Source organism: Cygnus atratus, chromosome 2 (genome assembly GCF_013377495.2).
Source record: "Cygnus atratus isolate AKBS03 ecotype Queensland, Australia chromosome 2, CAtr_DNAZoo_HiC_assembly, whole genome shotgun sequence".
In the NCBI taxonomy this organism is placed as follows: domain Eukaryota; kingdom Metazoa; phylum Chordata; class Aves; order Anseriformes; family Anatidae; genus Cygnus; species Cygnus atratus.
The window spans coordinates 61,879,004-61,899,181 of record NC_066363.1 but is presented as its reverse complement, the minus strand read 5'-3'; the positions used below and the strand labels follow the sequence as shown (position 1 = coordinate 61,899,181).

At 41.6% G+C, this 20,178-nt stretch overlaps 1 protein-coding gene across 3 annotated transcripts in view; it reads left to right on the top strand.

Annotated features, from left to right (window-relative positions):
* Positions 1-20,178, top strand: part of PDE1C (phosphodiesterase 1C) — a 306,631-nt gene that overhangs the window by 219,769 nt on the left and 66,684 nt on the right. For all 3 annotated transcript variants that reach the window (XM_050708646.1, XM_050708648.1, XM_050708647.1), the window contains 5 exons: positions 3,385-3,498; positions 4,365-4,547; positions 6,525-6,591; positions 11,848-11,964; positions 13,323-13,463. In XM_050708646.1, coding sequence (XP_050564603.1) covers positions 3,385-3,498; positions 4,365-4,547; positions 6,525-6,591; positions 11,848-11,964; positions 13,323-13,463 — 622 coding nt within the window. The remainder of the gene's footprint in view (positions 1-3,384; positions 3,499-4,364; positions 4,548-6,524; positions 6,592-11,847; positions 11,965-13,322; positions 13,464-20,178) is intronic.

The window sequence follows — 20,178 nt, the reverse complement described above, 5'->3', positions numbered from 1 at the left end:
ACATGCTTTGGTTGAAAAAGCATTTTGTTCATGCAAAATAGCATGCTTCATTTTCAGACAATTACAGTAAAAGCGAAGTAAATAATGATTTGGATTCGTTGAATTGATTATGATAATTGTATCAATATGTTTCTTTTAGTCAGTAGCCCGACAGAAGACTCATTTTCCTATGAAGTGGTGCATGTAACTGAACCCTACTCACTTGCTACTGTGACTAGTGTATGAGGCAAAGAGAGGAAGTCAGATTCTTATAGAAACATAAAATATCCCGAATTGGAAGGGACCCACAAGGATCATCGAGCCCAAATCCTGGCACCACACAAGTCAACCCAGAAATTCAGACCATGTGACTAAGTGCACAGTCCAAACGCTTCTTAAACTCCGACAGGCTTGGTGCAGTGACTACTTCCCTGGGGAGACCGTTCCAGTGCGCGACAACCCTCTCAGTGAAGAACCTCTTCCTGATGTCCAGCCTGATCCTCTCCTGCCACAGCTTGACACCATTCCCGTGGGTCCTATCACTCTTGCCCTCTGCTTCCATTGCCTTAGTACAAGATCCTGAAAATAAAATGTGTGAAAAGTTTGTTGTAATGTTTTTATTTCAGTTAAAATAGTTTGCTGAATTTGAGAATTCCAGAATTCAGTCACCCCAAAACTGCATTTTCAAGCTAATAAATTTGCCTGGATGCCCTTCAATGGACACACTGACCTTACCTTTATGATTGCAGTTAGGACTATCTCAATGAAGCTGAGATACATGGAATGAATTAAGGACACACTATCACCGGGCTCTTATTTAGTAAAGGTAACTGGCAGCAGCTGCTGTGACTCGATGAGTCAGAAATAGTTATAGATAATGGATGGTAAGGCAAATTTTTTTTTCACATGAGAGCGGCTGATCTTGTGACAAGGTTTTATTATAACAACTGTACTTCTGTTTTGCTAAATGATTGATGCACACAGTACTCTGCATAATCTTCTTCGGTGATGAATGTTGGTGCCATGAAGCAACAGTTACTCACTGTGCTATTACTGAACATGAATTTTGATTGACTTGTGGCATAGAGCTGCCAGGTACTTAAATCAATGAAATAAAAGTCAAGAAGAGGCAAAGATGATGTTCCTCCTGCAATATTAACTCCTTTGTCTTGTGTACAAACAGTTTCTGGTAAGAAGTTAATGGGTTACATCTCTAGGTTCCTCACACATGGGAAGAAGGAAGGAGAAGGCATGTGAACTACTGCTTGCTGTTTAGGTGTGAAAGCTGTGGTGGTTTTTCTTGGTTTGGTTTGGTTTTTGGTTTTGAATTTTTTTGTGTGTGCATGTGTGTTTGTTTATTTATTTGCTTGCTTTTTGTTTTTCTCTTCCTCCCTTCCTGCATTGGCAAGAAAAGCTGGGAATGTCTAAGGAGGGATCAGTGGTTTTGGCTCTAGGAAGGAGGTGCATTCAGCTTCCCCATGTGCTGCTGCCTGAGGAAGCTATTGACCTAAAAGGTAGAGGAGAACCTTTCCCAGCTCTGCTCATCCAACAAAAAGCATTGCCGCTCATACCTGGTGGTGCAGTTACACAGAAGAGAAGTATGAGAGCATGAAGGCACGTTTCCTCTTCCATGGGGCTGGAGTTGCTCTGTGGATTACCTCAGCTGGGTTCCAGGATTGGAGGAAATGTGCTGGTATGGCTGAGTGCTCTCTAATGGCTTACAGAGGTGGGAAGAATTGTGTTCAGTATGTTTGTACATCCCCGACCTTTCCATCCCCATTCTCACATCAGGAATGAAGTGCAGAACAATACTTCTGCTTTCTTGACTACAAACAAGCAGATGAGTTAATCTGCCCAGAGATGAGGGGTCCACCTCTTGTTTGAGATTCTTTGTATGTTTAAATATATAGTTGTGTGTCAGTGGTACCACTGCCAGTAGGAGTGGTGTTTATGTGACCTAGCCAGAGAAACATAGATGTTTTTATTATTTTTGTTCTCTGCAGCCTCAGTGTTTAGGAGGATAGGGGGAGAAGAAGGAAACCCAGCTGGAAGGAGATGTTGGTGCAGTGCACATGGGCAGTCTGGATGCTTCTCAGCTCTTTCATGAAATCGAGCTCATTGGAGACTGATTTCTCCTGAAATCATTGATGCCATGGCAGCATTGTAATAGCAAGGGAATACAGATATTCACTTCATGTTAAGAACTTCATTTATCTGGTTAGTGTAGGAGGTTGGGCTCCAAATGTGGTTAATAAAGTGAGAGTAAGGAATCAGTTTAGGGCACATAAATTGGTCTTGAGCTCTGCATTACTGTGTGGAAAAGCTTATCTTACTCCATGGACTATAGAAAAAGCTGAAGAAAACTAGTCTGCTAAGTTGAAGCCAGATTTTAGAGGACACAGCTACTCTTCTATGTTTCTGCATCATGAGCAGGACAAATTGCAGCTTGTGATTTCTGCTACGCAGTTAAAAATACACTTCAATGTTTATTTAACTGCTGTCTAATGAGGATGAAGACACTGACCAAAATGTTTTAACATGGTAAATCTTTATCCCACGGTCTTTTTAAAGGAATGATTTTTTTTTCTTTTCTAATTTTAAGAATGTAGCTTCTTGGATTTTTTTTTAAATATTGAGATTCACTCTTTACTTTTACATTTTCTTCTCTTTCTTTTTTCCTTTTTTTTCCCCTTTTTCTAATTTGGCACACTGTAGAGTGAAGGAGAAGAGACAAAAGAAAATTGTGCAAATATATTAATTGTCTTTGATAGAGGAGAAAAAACACATTTTAAAAGGGAATCTGCACAAATTTTTGTTTTCAGAAAGTCTCTTCCCTCTAGTAATTATTTAATAGAGAAACTTCCATGAATTTTATTTAATACAGATGGGATAGTCTAAGGGTGACTTCGTGGTCTAATGAAAATTATGGTATTTCCTTAACCTTGTGTAGTGTTTCTGCAGTAGTATTTCTAAATACACTCAAATACACCTTTGCATATGTGTAAACCAGTCAACATAAATAGCTGACATTTACCAACAGATACTGTTCAAGATGTTACTTGCTTTATTATGCCTGGAATGAAATAACCCTCTCTTAGCTCCTCTGCTAAATTCCAAATTATTTCTGTTTTAACTTATTTCAGCATGAGTAGGGGACTTTGATATTTCAGTGACTTATTTGAGTCTAAATATAATGTGATGCTTGTCTGTCACCATTGTTCCTGATCTGTGAAAAGTATTTTTTGTTGATTTCTTCTATATGAATAAAAAACCTCTGTAGACTTCCACAAGTTTTCATATGCCTATCATGTATGCTAGGTCTCTTGCTGGATCCAATTTTGAACTGATGCTCATTCTCAAACCTGTTTCTCTTTGTGTCAATCAGTTTTTATTTTCTTCTTTCAGGTTGCGGTCTTTGGTAAAGCAGTTAGAGAGAGGGGAAGCTTCAGTTGTAGACCTAAAGAAGAATTTGGAATATGCTGCAACTGTTCTTGAGTCAGTATACATTGATGAAACTAGGTGAGTTAACCACAGATATCATCATTCATCTTATACCTAGTACCAATAACACAAAATTGTAATTTACACATCAGTTGGAAAAGTTGTTGTTGCCGAGATTTATTACTCACAGACAATATGTTTTTAATCATTAAAATATTGTATTTCACAGAGAGCAGATCTTCAGTCCTTGGTCTAAAAGCTTCTTTACATTTCCCAGGGCAGAAGGAAGATCAAAAGCAATCATAAGTTTAACATATATTCTCTTAGAGAAAGGTTTTCATAATAATTGGTTCCCACTTTTTCTGAAAGTTTCTAAGGAAAGTTCTAAATTGGTACCCCTCTATTCCTTTTGAATAGTGTTAAAACTTTTCATTTGTATCAAGACTTTGAAATTATTACTTTTTTTTTACTCCAGGTCATGATAGAGGTAGACTGGTAAGACACTGCAGAGGAGTTCCCCTTCTTTTTATGTGCTGTTTCCCCAGTGCTAAATGTACTTCTAGAGTCACCTTAGATGATCAGAATAGGAAAGGAGAGCACTGGGAAGTTAGACATGACTGTCAATGATATCTGAAGGGCTGAAAGGTCAGGAATATTGATGAGAGGAAAATGAGAAGTAAGTGGATGATTATGTCATTGTGCTTCAGAAGGTTGATACTTCTTGTTTGTCAGCCTAGCAGTAAGTTTCACAATCTGGCATTTAACTATACAAGAGAATAAAAAACCTGTTGAAGACTTGTAGAAATATGTTTCATTAGGGCTTACAAACTGAAGGCATTTAACAACCGCTTTTAGTAGAATATATGTACATTTCTTTTTGGTGAATGATGATGTAATGCTCTCCAAGGCAGTCTACTTACCCATCATTTTCCTCCCCCTTCTAGGCGACTACTGGACACAGAAGATGAGCTCAGTGACATCCAGTCCGACTCTGTGCCCTCAGAGGTCCGGGACTGGTTGGCTTCTACCTTCACACGACAAATGGGGATGATGCTCAAAAGGACTGAGGAAAAGCCCCGGTTCAGAAGTATTGTCCATGCAGTACAAGCGGGAATATTTGTGGAAAGGTAAAGGAGCATGTAATTACTTTGTTCTAGTAGCTGCCCAGGTACTGCGGATTGCACCTGTAGTATTAAATACAGAATACTTTAATAAGTTTCTAATGATGTTTCTACACAGATCTGATTATCACCTGGAAACCTGGTGTTGCTGAAGCAGCACATTCTGATCAATTCTTAGCATAATACAGGTGTAATAGCACAGTTGAAATAATTTTGACAGAGAATATACACCTCTGCATAGCCCTAGGTCAGGAGTCAAAGTTTTTAAAATTCAGTCAACCCAGACCAGGCCCTTCCTTGCCTGTTTACCTCTGCTGTCTGGTTATTTCTTAGGAAGAACTGCTAAGAAACAAAAGAAAATTCTGTATCATAGTATTACTGGCCTGAATTGCATAGTACATGTATGGACCAAGACTGATGTGAAATAGTTGGAGCTTAGAGGGGATTTAAAAAAATCCATTGAAACCTCTCAGCCTTTTCAGTCATGATTTGCATCAGAACATACTGCTAAAATTGATATAGTCATTTAAATTTGGACTCATTTCCACGCTTACCTTTTCTTATTGAGTAACCACTCTTCCCTGACATTCTTCCTTCAAGCAAGGAGGGCTGGTGCATGTGAAACAGCCAGGAGACTTCAGACAGCAGGTCCCAGGTCTCTACAGCAAAATTCAAGTCAGGAGTGAATGCGCTGGGAGAGACTTCCAGGACACTGAAGAGCACCGTTTCACTGTTTATCAAAATTGCATTGAGTGCCTAGCAGTTTTCTGTGTAGGAGGGTGGGTGTATCAGACAGCGGACCACAGGTCATACAGATACACAGAGCTTCCTCCTACATACTTAAGAAGTTACTTAAAGTGCAAGAAATTACTGTAGATGTGTTAAGAGTGGCAGCAATTGTGATAAGTCTAACAGGACAGCATCAGTTGTTATTTCTCTCTGGAAAAGATTTCTCCCAGGTTTGACAGGCTATTTGTGAATTAACCCTCACTCTCAGTGAGGGACTTGCTCAACAAAGAAATAAATGAACTGCAGAGATCTGGCTGCAGGAGGCTGTTTTCCAGTTGATCTGAGTCACTGTGGCCTTAAAGAGGAAACATTCAGATGTGATATGGCACCAGAGGAAGGTTGTTGCTCTCCTGAGCTAAGGGAAAGGGACTCTGCCTGAGTCATCACTTAAGAGAAAACTACCGTGTCCTGGCAGAAGGAGAAAACAGCTTTCCATCACCTCTTTTTAGTCCTGCATTGCTTAAGTGCAATAAAGGGTGAGCTGTGGAAAAGCATTTTAGCCGTGTCAATGTTTCTGTGTTCACCAAGCCTATTAAAATGTGTGGCCTGAAAACAAGTTTAAAATCTAGTACATATTTCGGTGCTTTGCTTAGTATAGTTGCAGATATTGATTGTTGGCTTATTCTCTCTCATATGTACACAGAGAACACCTAAAAGATTTTATACCAATCTTAATAAATAAATAAACAAATAAATAAATAGACAAAAGTAGCAGCTGTACCAAACTGGAGATGATTTATTGCAGACAACAAATGATTTCTATAGTACAGGATTAGCTTGCATGCTAGACCGGCAAGGACAGTGTGGTTATCTGCAGTGGAAAATGAGGAACATCTTGCCTATTTGAGAGTATCATTTCCCTCTGATGAAGAACTGCTATTGACAGATTCTTCTGATGTCCTGTCAGGTGATCAAGGTATGAGATACTGGGAAGTGTATCGTCTCAAGTTAGGCTATACAATAAGAATTGTACAGAGAGTATGTGTACAAGTTAGAAAGAAGAAGAAATTAAAAAACAAATTGCAGTTAGGGTTTGCTGGGCTAAGCAAGGTCTCCTGTAATTATTGGTTTATTGGTAATAAATTGGTAATAAAAAATACCAATTAATTATTGGTATCCTTATTGGTTTATTATGTTTGTTTGTTTTTGTTTAATTTTATTTATGTGTTGATTTATCTATTTTATCTTGTACAGAATGTACAGACGAACATCAAATATGGTTGGTTTGAGCTACCCACCAGCTGTAATTGGAGTGCTAAAGGTAATCCTAAAGAAAAGGTGCAGGGCATGGACATGTCTGTACAAACCATCAGGGTAACAGTGATATTTGACTTGGGAGTCTTTGCACTTGCCTTTTTCTCCTCTCTGATGTTTAGTTTAGTTTATCTGCATTAATAATTCACTGGCCTAAGAGAATATTCTTTCAATAAAAGAAACAACAGTGTTCAAGGCTTCAGCCATTTTCAAGTTGTGAAGGTTACAGCTCTGTTCTAGTTTCCAGCGATTAAACTGATGACTTCATAACATGCTAAAATCAATCACAACCTTGCACAGTGAAGAAAGAAAACATGGGTACAGAGAAATGGAGAAAGTATCAGTTGCTGTGAGAGGAGGGATTTTCTTGTATGTCTTAGCTTTAGGTCTTCAAGGCGACAATCATCTTAGGAATAATAGTCTTTTGTGAGTTTTGAAATTTCAGAGAAAGACCAAGAGGTCACAAGTAGTCTGACAAAAATAAAATTCAATTCATTGGGCAATCACAAGGTTTTTGATTTAGGCAAGAATTATCAAGACGACAAATACAGGTTAGCCCCCAGCTATCTACACAGCAGCTTTGCAGAGGTCTGGTAACCAGGCAGATCACAAGTTCTGTGTGGTTCAACCATGCCATGCAGTGATGAAAAAAGGTGACACAAAGGGGAATATATAAGGGCATTACATATAAAGCTTGTGAAACAGTCCTTCTGCTCTACTCTACACAGGAAAGACCTACAGTTAGGGTACCGAATCCTTTTCTTTTTGGACAGTACAACTAATCAAAAGATAATGGAGCAATCACAGAAGGTCCACTGAGTGCAACAAGAATGATGACCTTCATGTACAAAATCTTAGCATTTATTCACACCTTTTTCCAACCACAGATTTACAAGTGTTAGCTTCACTCCTGCAAATGGGATCTAAAGTCTTGTTTTAGAACTACACCTCATAGCCAGATTATGGGGGAACACATCTATAATGGTACCTCTTTTCCTGAGTAACAAGACAGTCCAAGACCTGTCGGCTACTCTCAGCTGACTTAAACCTCACAGGAGCCCTCTCCCCTTTCTATGTTTTTAAGTTATTGAGGATGATAAACAGAACTGATTAAGCTAGAGTAAGTTAAGACACATCAATAACAACAAAGGCATTGACTAATTTTGTTCAGGGTGAAATAATGCCTGCTTGGCTACTGTGCACTCTAGGATGTGTTTGTTTTTTTTTTTTTTTTTTTTTTTTAACTATTTTGAGAACATGTCTCTGCCTGGATGGCCTTGGGGTAGGTAACAGACATGGTTGAAATAAGAATTACTTGTTTTTAAGAAGTGTTCTGTCTTTGAAATAATACTTCATCTTAAATTTCTCAGTCCCATTTCGTTAATGGGAAATGGTGCATTTCTTGCTTGTTTCAGTCCAGTACAGCCAACTAAAGAAAAAAATCCCCAAACTTACAGCTACCTGACTGCTTGGTGAGCTCTGTAAAATGAGCTAATGGTTTAAGCATGAAAAATGGTATAGGATGTACCACAGGCATCTCTTCAGCTGGTCTATGTTGCCATAATCAATATTCCCTTTAGAGTTATAGTAATAAGGACAAGGGCTGAGAAGACATGGACTGAAGACTAGTTTATTTTTGAATTTTGTGCTCTTTTTTTTGCTGTGGTGACCAACAAGATGCCTGCACTGAGTAAACCAAAGCTGTGGAATCAGCTTGTGAAAATGAGGCTGGTTTTAATAAAACAATGAAATACTGTAGCTTATGCAAAGAGTGTGGATGGAGTGGTAGCAGTGCAAGTCCGAGGCATATTCTCTCTCCCTTTTTCAGTGGGTGAGAAGTTAGGCAATATTTGAATTGGTTCCACAGCATCTCTTTCTCTCTGTGTATGTATCTCAGATACTGATTTTTGTACTGCCATAGATAGTTGTTTTTCTGCATGACATGGGTGTAATGACGTAAGACATAGTGCTATAAAAGGAATGATCAGATTTGTATCGCATTTGAATATTGGCCATGCATGCCATTCATACAGATGTGTGAATAAGTGTGTTCATTTACCTGGCAAGTTTTGGTGATCTGCTGTTCAGCAGTGTAGTGCTAGAGATAGAACTTAATAGTAACTAACTGCTGAAATATTTAACTGCTTTAGAAATTGTTGTGTTTTTTTTTTCTTTTTCTTTTTTTCTTTTTCAGCCTATTCTGATGCCTAGGCTGTCCTGGAAGTATTTTCTGGGCTAGCTAATATGCATGTATACAGAAACTGTAGTCTCTTACAAAGTGACAGTATCTGCAATTACTTAGTATCTGCAATATAGACATCAGCTTGACTGTGGCTACAAGAAATTGTCAGGCCTACCAGTAATGTTGAAAAGATAGCATCTATCCCTGAATCTGCTTGTTGGCTTATAAAGACAGATCAAGTCTCCAAGGTTAAGGACAGATGGAAAGGCAGAAAACTGAACATTTAGGAAGAACTGGAGTTTCACTTTATCTCTAGGTTGCCCCAAAAGATGGAACAATGGCCAAATAATTAAGACACAGGACTGCAAGATAAGATAACCTTGGGTCTGTAGTTACACTGCAGTGAGTATAGGTAGCATAAGGGCAGTTTATGACACTTTAACTGAGGCTACAGGGCCAGTGACCTAGAAATGAGTAGCAAAGGAAGTTTCCCATCCCTTGCTTCTCCTCCTCTCTTTACTGAGAAGAAAGGTTTTTCTCCTGCAGCACAAAATGCCTGTGAAGTTCTGCTTATCTATAGATCTCTTCCCAATATATGGGTCAATTCTGTGTTAATTTTTTTACAGGTCAAAAATCCACTATTTTTCAAAGTTTAGCTGGTATTGCTGCAAGCCTCTAAGCAATCTGTAACACGTTCATGCTTCTGTTAAGAGGATTTTCCCCGTAGTTCTTTAGGGTAAAATGCTGCTGTCATTACTGTCAATAGCAAAACTTCTGTTGACTAAATGAGAACAAGGATTTTTCCATCAAAGAAATCTAAATAATGTTACTGTAAAACTTAGTATCTATTTGGTTAACCACTATTCAGTGTAAAAGAATGATTTTGATGTACTGTTTTGCAATTTGGTTCATTTCATCTGCTGCAAGAGCACAACAAGAAAAAATACATAAAGAAACAAGAAAAAGCAGATAAAAATTTCTTGCTACAAAAAATACGTAAAAACAACCCTTTTATTTCTACAAGATAAGATTGCCTTACAATAAGTTCTATTTCAGCATAGTTGAGACATTAAATTCAATGTCATAGGAACCAGAAGTCAATTATTATGTATATGCAAGTGTTAAATTCATTTGCTCCCTTACCTGAGATTAGTGATTGTGAAATAAAAACACTCAAAAACCAGCAAAATATTTAAAGTTGACTGAGTGTATGCTTTGGACTTTTTTTTTTTTTTTTCTTGCTCATTTTCTTGTTTATAGTTAAAGGGCTTCAAAACATGCTTTCTTGGTGGTACTTATTACTCTTTTGGCCATTTTCCCTCTCCAACACCTATTGGAAATGTTGAAAAGATGCAATTTATGATTGCTGTTCTGTGACTTTGGCCACAAATAATTTCTGGAGAAGCCTGACCCTGTCTTCATTGTGTGAGCTCTACACAGCTTGTAAAATCAACTGCTCCACCAGCGGATGATTTACTGGGATAGATGGAACAATTTTGATGAAAGCAGAGCTGAATCTCCAGCATCCTTGGTATTCACTCACTTTATGACACAAATTAGCCTTTCCTTGGACCGTACTTTCCCAAAAGACATACTCAGCTCTATATAATCAACACTATGTGAATAGCAAAGTTGTTAGGATCAGCCCACACTGGCCATGACAACAAACAGCAACGGTGGGTTGAGCTTTAAGAGTTTGTTAGAAAAGTGTAATTTAGTATTTTTCATGTTTCTAGAAAGGATTGTAAATTTTCAGATGGTTCTATTCCTTAACACTGTTTAATGTCATATCTAACACCCCCATTTCATGCTCTGAGAGCCAGCCGTGCATATATGTATATGAAATGCAGTCATCTTTCTTGGTGAAAGTGCCAAAAAGAAATGGGAGCTAACTTGCAACAGTTTGAAAATGGAGGAAAACTTTAATTTATAATGTCAATCTTTAATATGTGGTTTAGAGAGAGTCCTTTGGATGTGTCCCTGTGGGAAGCACATCTAAATTCTCAGCAGGAAAGAGAGACCAAGAGCTGGTCCTGTGCCAGATGCAGCTGTGGAGTTGATGTGTATATCATTCCTCTAGCTATAACTCCATCTGCACCTTTACTCTTTGTTGCTAGGAGGAGTAGAGAGAGGTTCATTGGGTTTCAGGAACATCCTAGTCTGAGATTGAGGCACTTTATCTTAATAGATAATGAGTGTTGTCAGCTCCCACTGCCTTCCCTAAGAGTTGAGATTGAACTGAACCTTCTGCAAGAAAGTTTATACTTCATACTATAGCTCTATGAGCTTATAGCTTTCCCTTAGCTTTATGATCTGGGAATTGAACTTTCCCTGCTTCATCTCTTGACTGACCACCCTGCAGCATTACTATATCATTTACAGCTGACTGGAACTCTACCAACTGGAGTTAGATATTTACTTTCATGTTACAAAATTTTTTTTTTATGTCATTATTAGCACTTAATGTAACATTACTGTGATTTTTCTCCTGCTCTGTAGTTTTCTGAAAACCCCAATGAACTCACTTAGCTTTAAAAAAATAAAAATTTAAAGCTAATTAAAAAAATGCTTTAAAAAATAGAGTAATGCTGTCTTTGGGCAGTTGAAGCTGCAATAATCACAGGATTCATATTCAGATCTCAAGGAGCTAAGTTACTCTTTGAGTCTAGCAAGATAGTTCTTTTAGATATGTATTATTTTGGTTGACTGTGTAGCAAGTGGTGAAAATATGACCATGGGCCACACTATGGCCATCCCAATGTTTGTTACTAAAGCAAAACAAGATTCTTTCTGCATTCAGCTGTTGCCGATTAAATTCTGATATGGTGAATCACTGTGATTAGAATAAACAAGCAACATAAGTGTTCTGAATGGAAGCTTCTTAAACATGAGTCATATAATACTGATGAGTAAATTAAACTCTGCATTAGTTAAATGAAACTGAGAAAGTTTTTAAAAAGAAAAGCTATACACTTACATCCCCTCTCTCATCCACCATTTGTAGATATAAAGTGATAGAAATTGAACTATGATGGTAAAAAGGAGTACCATATTAACTGTCTTTTCTACTCATTCTTGCAGAATGTAGACAAGTGGTCCTTCGATGTATTTGCATTAAATGATGCCAGTGGGGATCATGCACTGAAATTCATTTTCTATGAACTTCTCACACGCTATGATCTGATCAACCGTTTCAAGGTCAGTAGTTGTAAGATGGGTTTCTTTTTCCATTTTGCATTTTCTTGAATTTCATTCTTATTCTGCTTGTTCCATTCAGAATGCAATTATTTTAGCTGTATTTGAAGGTGTATATGAAGGCTTTGTGTTCATTGTTGTTTCCCCTAAAAGGTTAGTATAACCTTTTTTTTCAGTAACCAGGGCAAAATGTTATTTAAGTAGATTGCAATAGGACACCATGTAGTGGGTAGGGCTCCAAAGAGCATCCCCATGAAATTCAGGAGAACTACTACACTTGATCCTGTGGTAATGATGGTGTCGTTCTCCTGAGATTCTTGGCAATCTCAAGCATGCAAACAAAAAATGAGAGCTTGGCTTGTTAGTCTCAAATGCTACATATCTTTCACTCCAACTTTGAACAGGCTTACATTTGGATCACAGAAGTATTGCTCTTAAATCTTTACCATTCTCCCCACCCAAATATTCCATTAACCTTACCTCCATTGACACTTTCTCTGGGGGTTCCCACTTGCTTTAACTGGGAAATGTTTACATTTCTCTGACTCCTGTACTTCATGAACTGCCCACATCTGATGAGAAATGTTTGAAGATGATAATTGGTCAGAATTACATCAGCCCTTGATACATACCCAAGAGGAAAATAACCGTGAAACTCTAACTATAGCAATATGAAAGTGTAGGGTATTTACAGTTTGAGGAAAGCATTGGAGAATCCATGCTGCTAGTTGCATATATATGCAGCTGACACCACCTATGTAGTCTCCTCCATAGAAATCCCCTGAATTTAATTTTCTCTTGTGTGTGTGGTTATACTCCTGGAGTCAAAAAGTATGGCAAGCCCATAGTATGGGCAGACTGGATTTGGCAACGAAAAAACAGAGGTTTGATAAATGATACTCTTCTTAATAGAAAATCTCAGACTTGCTATATGATGTATTTAATTGCAAAATCTGGAATGTGAATAGTAAAGCAGTGATATATACCAGAGGGTTGTGAGGGGAACAGACAGACACTTGTGTCCTAAACAGAAATATTTCTCCGGGGGCAATCAATCAAGTACTCTGTTACTTTTTGTACTGCATGTGCGCTCCAAATGGCATTGCATAGTGTACTGACCAGTGTGTGTTTATGTGTGTGAACGATTCATCGTCCATAACGTAATTAGAGATGGGAAAGCCAGTTGGAGGAAGTGAACTTGATTCACTTTCTCTCTCCAGTGCCTATTTAAGATGTTTTAGGATGCTATTTATTTGTGAAGTATAAACTGCTCTTTGGGGCCTCTTATAAAAATAGTCCCATCCAAATGCTAGCAATTACAGGTGGTTATTTCATTTTTAATTCTGTACTACTTTTCTCAGATCCCCATTTCTGCCCTGGTGTCCTTTGTGGAAGCTCTGGAGGTTGGGTACAGCAAACACAAAAATCCTTATCACAACCTAATGCATGCCGCGGATGTGACACAGACAGTCCATTACCTCCTTTTCAAGACAGGCGTAGTGGTAAGTACAGGAGTTGGCATCCTGAACATGTAATGAGATTACAGCAGAGTTTTTGTTCAGTAAGGAGTTTATGATTATCCACAGTAGAGCCCATTTGCACTGTAGAAAAACTTAATTTGATATGGCTTTACTAATAAAAGTAGAGAATTAGGATTATTTATAAAAAAGAAGTTGGGTGTGAATATGGATAACTCTTTTAACTGTTCTGAGAGAGAATGGGAGAAAAACCCAAGCTCAGTTCTCCACTCTGCCACAGAGTCTGTGAGTGAGTGGATGCCTGGGTGAGTCTGGCAAGTCAATTTTGTTGGAATTCATTTCACTTAATGTGTAGAAGCAAATTGTCTATGCTTTCTTCTTACTTAAGGGAGCAAGGCAGTAACCTCCAAAGGACAATTCACTCCACTTACCTGGGGTTGACAAGAGCTGTATTTAGAGAAGATGATCTCCATCCAATTCCTACACCAAAACCCTCTGAACTTGCTTACAAAGAAACCTAAGGACAGCTGATGTTTGACAAGAATGACAGGAATGGGCAGAAGGCTTAAACAGAAATACTTATGCATACAATATGTTCCCAAAGTAGTTATCAAGACAAAAAAAAAAAAAAAAAGTTTGAAGAAGTACCAGACAAATTAAAGGAAGATAGATTCTGGAATGGCTATCAAACATTATGGTTTGGTTTCAGTGTGTGGCTCAGAAATTTCCTGACCCACACATTTGGAAGAGTAGATAACAGGGAACACTCAATGAGTTTTGTTTGCTTTGTTTTCTTGTATTTGCTTTTTTATTATGATTATTTTGTATAGTTATTTTAAATTTTTTAATATCCACACTTGACAAAAAGTCCTAATGCCAAGAAATTGTGAAGACTGTTGTTGAACAGTCTACAGGAAAAACTAAGCTGGTTGGGTTGGTGTTTCTGGTGATGGCTTGCTGTGCCTGTGCTGCCGTGGTTGCAGGTGATCCCAACACCCCCTGTTTTCCTGGCTAGTTGCAGTGTTTTGCTTTCACAACTTGCAGAGATGAAGCAGGAGGTCATACTGACTGTTAAGCTGTCCTGTGGACTCATGGAGGCAAGTGTCTCCTCTCAGCTCTTTCATGGCTTCTTTGCTTCCTTTGGCTCCTGCTGTTTTGAGAAAGTGTGGACTGCATGTTTAGAGGACTGGTTGATGGTTTTGTGGGTTAGATTCTGTCAAGCTCAGTCAAATTTGGATAAACTGGAGAGGATGGAGACCCCACAGGCTCTGGGCAGGAGTTCCATGTCTGAGCACCCTCACGGGGACGATCTTTTCCCTTTGCTTAGCTGGGAGTTGTCCATCCTCCAGCATGGGCCTAGTGCCTCTCATCTTTTCACCACTGAGTGCCTGCGAACAAAGTCAAGCTTGATCGTCTTCCACGCTCCCAGTAGGCATCTGTAGTCAATATTCATGAGCACCCCAAGCCCTTTTTGGTTAATGCAGACCAAAGGCAGGTCCCTCAGTTTGCCCTTGGATGCCTTGTGCCTTGGCCCCTCCCCAGATTTGAGGACCTGGGCTGGGCCCTTGTGACATATGGCGATGTTTTCCCTATACTGGGGAGACCAGAAGGGGACACAGGAATCCACAAGCAGACTCCAAAGTTCCAAAAAAACAGAGGGAGGCACTTACTGGTTTGTTTTTTCTTTTACTCTTGGTTATGTTGTTTTGTTGGTTTTGCTTTTTTATTATTACCATTTTGTATAGTTATTGTGAACTGTTTATTTTCCACTCCTGACAAAAAGTCCTAATGAAGCATCTACAGTGGACCTCAGTGCTGAAGTCCAGCACTTCTTCCTGTTGGAATGGAGGTCTTCTGCTTCTCCAGAGGAATAGCTGCCTCTGTAGCTTCTTTGGCACATCCTGGAGGCCCCAAGAAGCCTGGGGGCCCTCCGACAGACTCCTCCCGTTGCCCCTGGCGCAGCAGCTCAGAGGACACCAGTCCCTGTCCTCTCCTCTTCCTCAGGGCTCAGCGCAGAGGAGATGCCAGCTCTATGGGAGGTGCTGGAGTGGGGGATGGCAAAGGAGGGCTCCTCCAACCTTGGCTTGAAGAGTTGCCAGGAGTCAGATGTTCCCTGGGAGTCCGCGAGATGTTCCTGGACTCGGGGCTCTCTTGGCTGATGGAAAACTGCCTGATGGTCAATGCCTGAGTGGAGCACACCGTTTGGTGGGATATGGAGAGCCCCTAGCGCTCCTGTGACAGCTCAGATGCTGTCTGTTGACAGGCCACCTGCGCACAATGGTGTGGTGGCTGGTCAGCCCTGATGGAGGTGGATCCACTTCCATTGGATGTTCTTCATCTAGAGGTGGATCCACCTCCGTGGGCTCCACGTCACTCCCAGGCACATCCACATCCATTGGCTCCACTGCACATCTCCTTCCCACAAGCCACGGCTTCTTCTGGGGAGGAGGATTCATTCTTCCTCAGTGGAAGATCTGTGACTTATGTAGCTCACGCAGAACTGCCACCTGCTCTGCTAGGCCTCCTTCTACCAAGAGCTCTTGGTGTCAGAGGCCGTAGCCGCTCAGTGACTGACGGTCTTGCCACAGGGTCCCCCTATTTATAGGGCTTGGAAGACAAGGCAGCGCGGTGGCTTGTGACATCAGGAGGCCATGGCAACGTGATTCTGACACTGTCCCATTGTGACCAAAATGTGGCAGTGTTGGGAGTTACGGCCTAAGATGGCCTGAGAGTAGCCCCAGTTTTGAAGGAGGAGAAAGGACGGGGGTGCTGAGAGCCCCTTCCTGGGGACGTCTCCCCTGTGCCATTTTGCTTGCCAGGGAGAATGTCTGGCCCTGGGGCACAGAGACCTGTGGGGTCTCCAGCCCCCTATTCACCCTGTGCCTGGCATCCCTTTCCATGAGGTGGCAGTGACAAGGGTGTCCCAGGAGGGTTGGGGTTCTCCAGTAGCCCACAGCTGCCTGCAAGTGGAGCCTCCCTGGTGGCCAACAGTAGTAGAGAGAGGTCAAAGCATGACAGAACCCTGCACATGGCCAAGGGATACACAATCAATAAAAAACTGTTGAGTTTCAAGTATTTTGTGAGCCCTCCTTTCCTGTCCCATTTACGCCACCCCTGGAGCATGAATAGGTGGCATCACTTCTGCCCCGATCCCCAAGGGTGAGGTGTAGAAAGGAGAGGGCCTGGCCTCCTCTGGGGCATTGTGCTAGGTCCACAGGATGGGTTGGTTGGACGGCCTGCGAGGCTCCTGGGGCCTGGTGGTGGTGGGATTGTCCTGTCTGAGTATGGGAAGGCCAACTTGGGGCTAGTGTCCTCAGCCTGTTCTCCCCTCAGCTACAAAGCACGTGGCTGAAGAGAAGGACAGTCCCTCCATGGCCCTGCAGACAGACGAGATGGAGATCAACCATGCCTCTAGATAAGTAGTTAGGACAGATTTGATCTCTGCAAGGGAGGTCTTGGTAGGAGGAGAGCTTATGGGGAAGTGGCATGGGTGCATAGTTTTCTGTCCGCCATCAGCTGATTCCCGTGCATCTCGAGCAGTGGGAAAGTGTTCAGAGCCTAACATCAGGTAAAGAGGAAAGGGAGGTGCTTCTGTTTCCTGCACAGTGACTAAATTACAAACAATGTGCCACGAAATTGTGAAGACAGTTGTTGAACTAAGAACATCTAAGCCAGTGGTGTTGGTGTTTCTGGTGATGACTTGCTGTGCCTGTGCTGCTATGGTTGCAGGTGATCCCAACGCCCCCCGTTTTCCTGGCTGGTTTCAGGGTTTTTGCTTCCACAACTTGCAGAGATGCAGGAGGTCATACTGACTGTTAAGCTGTCCTGTGGACTCACGGGGGCAAGCGTCTCCTCTGTTACTTCATGGCTTCTTTGCTCCCTTTGGCTCCTGCTGTTTTGTGAAGGCCCCTGGTGTAGACCGCATGTTTAGAGGACTGGTTGACGGTTCTGTGGGTTAGGTTCTGTCAAGCTGAGTCAAGTTTGGATAAACTGGAGAGGATGGAGACCCTGCAGGCTCTGGAGCACTGTGCTAGGTCCGCAGGATGGGTTGACCCTTGTCGACCTGTGGGTGATCCATGTTGGAGCAGCTTGCTCCTGATGGTTGGACCCCATGGTACAGACCCATGTGGGAGCAGTTCTTGAAGAGCTGCTGCCTGTGGGCAGCCCCTGCAGGATCAGTTCCCCTCCAGGGGAGGGACCCCATGTGGAGCAGGGGCAGACAGTGACCATGAGGTAGCAGTGGAGACAAGCATCAGGGACTGACCACAGCCCCCAATCCCCGTTCCCCTGTGCTGCTCGGGGCGAAGACGGGGGGAAGGTGCGTTTAGTTTGCTTTTAGTTTCTTACTGTTCTAGTCTGTTAGCGATAGGCAATAAATTACATCAACCTCCCTATACCGAGTCTGTTTGGCCTGTGATAATTGGTGAGTGATCTCCCTGTCCTTATCTCAACCCTTGAGCCCTTTCATCGTGTTTTCTCCCCCTTTCCCTTTGAGGAGAGGGAGTGAGAGAGTGGTTGTTGTGGAGCTCAGCTGCCCACATGGGTAAAATCACCACATAGTTCTGCAGGCATGCGTACATTTCTAACTTCTCTTGTTTATTCCCTATACTATGTGAGTTAGTGTGGAGACATTTAAGTTGCGCCCCCTGATGAAGCTGACTTACTGGAGTGGCTGGAATTCCTTTGTGCTGTTCTTCAGGTTGTCTTCTGCTGACCTGTGACCCTCTTCCAGGTTATGGGCATCTATTACTGATGCTGCCATGAAACTGGGAGGAACGGGATGGACTGAGGTTTCCCTTCCCTGGCAACTCTAGTTTAAAGCCCTCTTCATCAGCGTGGCAAGCCTATGACCGAAGATACTCTTTCCCTCCTCTGACAGGTGGATCTCATCAGCCCACAGCAGACCAAGTTTCTCAAAGTGAGTCCCATGGTCTAAGTAGCCGAAACCCTGTCTGTGGCACCAGTTGTGCAATCGTCTGCCAGATTCGACTGGCACTTTCAATCCCCTTCCCTTTGACCAGGAGGACTGATGAAAAAAATTACCTGTGCTCCTGAGTCCCTTATTGCTGCTGCCAGAGCTCTTTAATCTCTCTTGACACTCCTCAGACTGCTCCTGGCTCCATTATTGGTGCCCACATGAAATAGCAGCAGTGGATAATAGTCCTTAGGCTGTACACAGCTTGGCAGTCTCTTGGTAACATCCCTGATGCAAGCCCCTGGTAAGCAGCAGAGTTTCCTCAAGAGCAGATCAGGTCAGCAGATGGGTGTCTCCATACCTCTCAGAATAGAGTCTCCTACCACTGTCACCCTTCGCCTTTTCTTAGCTGGACTAGTTGTTATTATGCAGGGAGCAGACTGGGCCTTACTCAGCTCCACCCATCCTGCAGCGGGTCTTTCCTCTTAAGTCTGCAGAGGGGTGAAGCAGGTCTGTAAAGGCACCTCAGGCTTTGGGGGAAGACTTTCTCCTGCTGGTCCTTGCTATTGCCAGCCTCCACCCTGTGGTGTTATTGGTCCCCCTCCCTTTTGTGAGTGCTGCCGAGGGAGTTTTGGGCTGTTTGGCCATGGGCTGTGGGTTCACTGCAGACTGCACTGGGATCCAGCTGTCTTAACTCCTCCTCAGTCTCCCTGATAATACGCCACCTTCTCACTGCCTCGTGCAGCTTGGCCACCTGGTGCAGGAGGTCCTCCGCACCTTTTGCAGGCAGGTCTGCTGCCTGTCCCTGCCCCTGCCCCAGGGAAAAAAATCTAAGCACTTCCAGCAGTCAGAAGTCTGCACTGCAGCCTCATCCCTCAGAAGCTTTGCCTGGGTGGAGGTATCAGCTGCCACTGAGGTAGACAGTGCAGACTGTGCTGCCAGACCTGCAGCCTTTGCCCTTTCATGGATACAGGTGATCCTAATGCCTTCCTTTTTCTTGACTGGTTCCAGTCGTTTGCCTTCCGACTTGTATTTCATTACTTGTTTTCCTGACACCACCTCTCTTGGTGTTCTCTGGTCTTCAGCTTCTTGTTTTCCCCAGATTACATTATTTGTTCTTTTCTTGGGTATAAATTTAGGTTACTTTTTTTAAAGGCTTCGATTATTTTTCTTCAGTCAAGTTATTTAATGAATAACTCACAGCAAGTACTATTTCAGTCAAATAACTTTGATTCTCCATTGAACTCCTTCCTGAATGTAAGACTGGGCTTGAATCATTGAAGAAGAAGAGGATATTTCAGAAATATCAAGGGGATCTATGTCTTTATAATCCCACTGATAACACTGGAAGTGAGAGTTGCCTCTTCACCATATGTCAATAATATGTATAAAGTCTATGTATTCAGTGCTATAGTTGTGCAGTTTCATAGCAGTGAGCAGACTTTTGGAACAAGTACAGCCTCTTCTCTTACCTCATTTCTTCTTGGAGATTGGAGAATATATTTTCTTAAAGTTAATGAAGATTAAACTATTTCAGTCTACTTGCTTTTCCTCTGCTTTTATACACAATGCTTCTCTGAAACAAAGGTGTTAGCCCAGCTTAAAGACAGATCATTCTGAAGGTATGTCATGTAAAATATTAGCTGGCCTTCTGCAATATTAGCATCATTAAATATAGCCTAATAGCACCTCAGTGGCAACATATCTTGCAAAAAGTTTCTGGGGACTGTTTAGCCAAGGCTGCTATACAAGCCACTATAATGTAGGCATTTTGTAGACTTTAAAGGGAATTCCAGAAATAACTATTCAAGTGTTTGAGTGCTA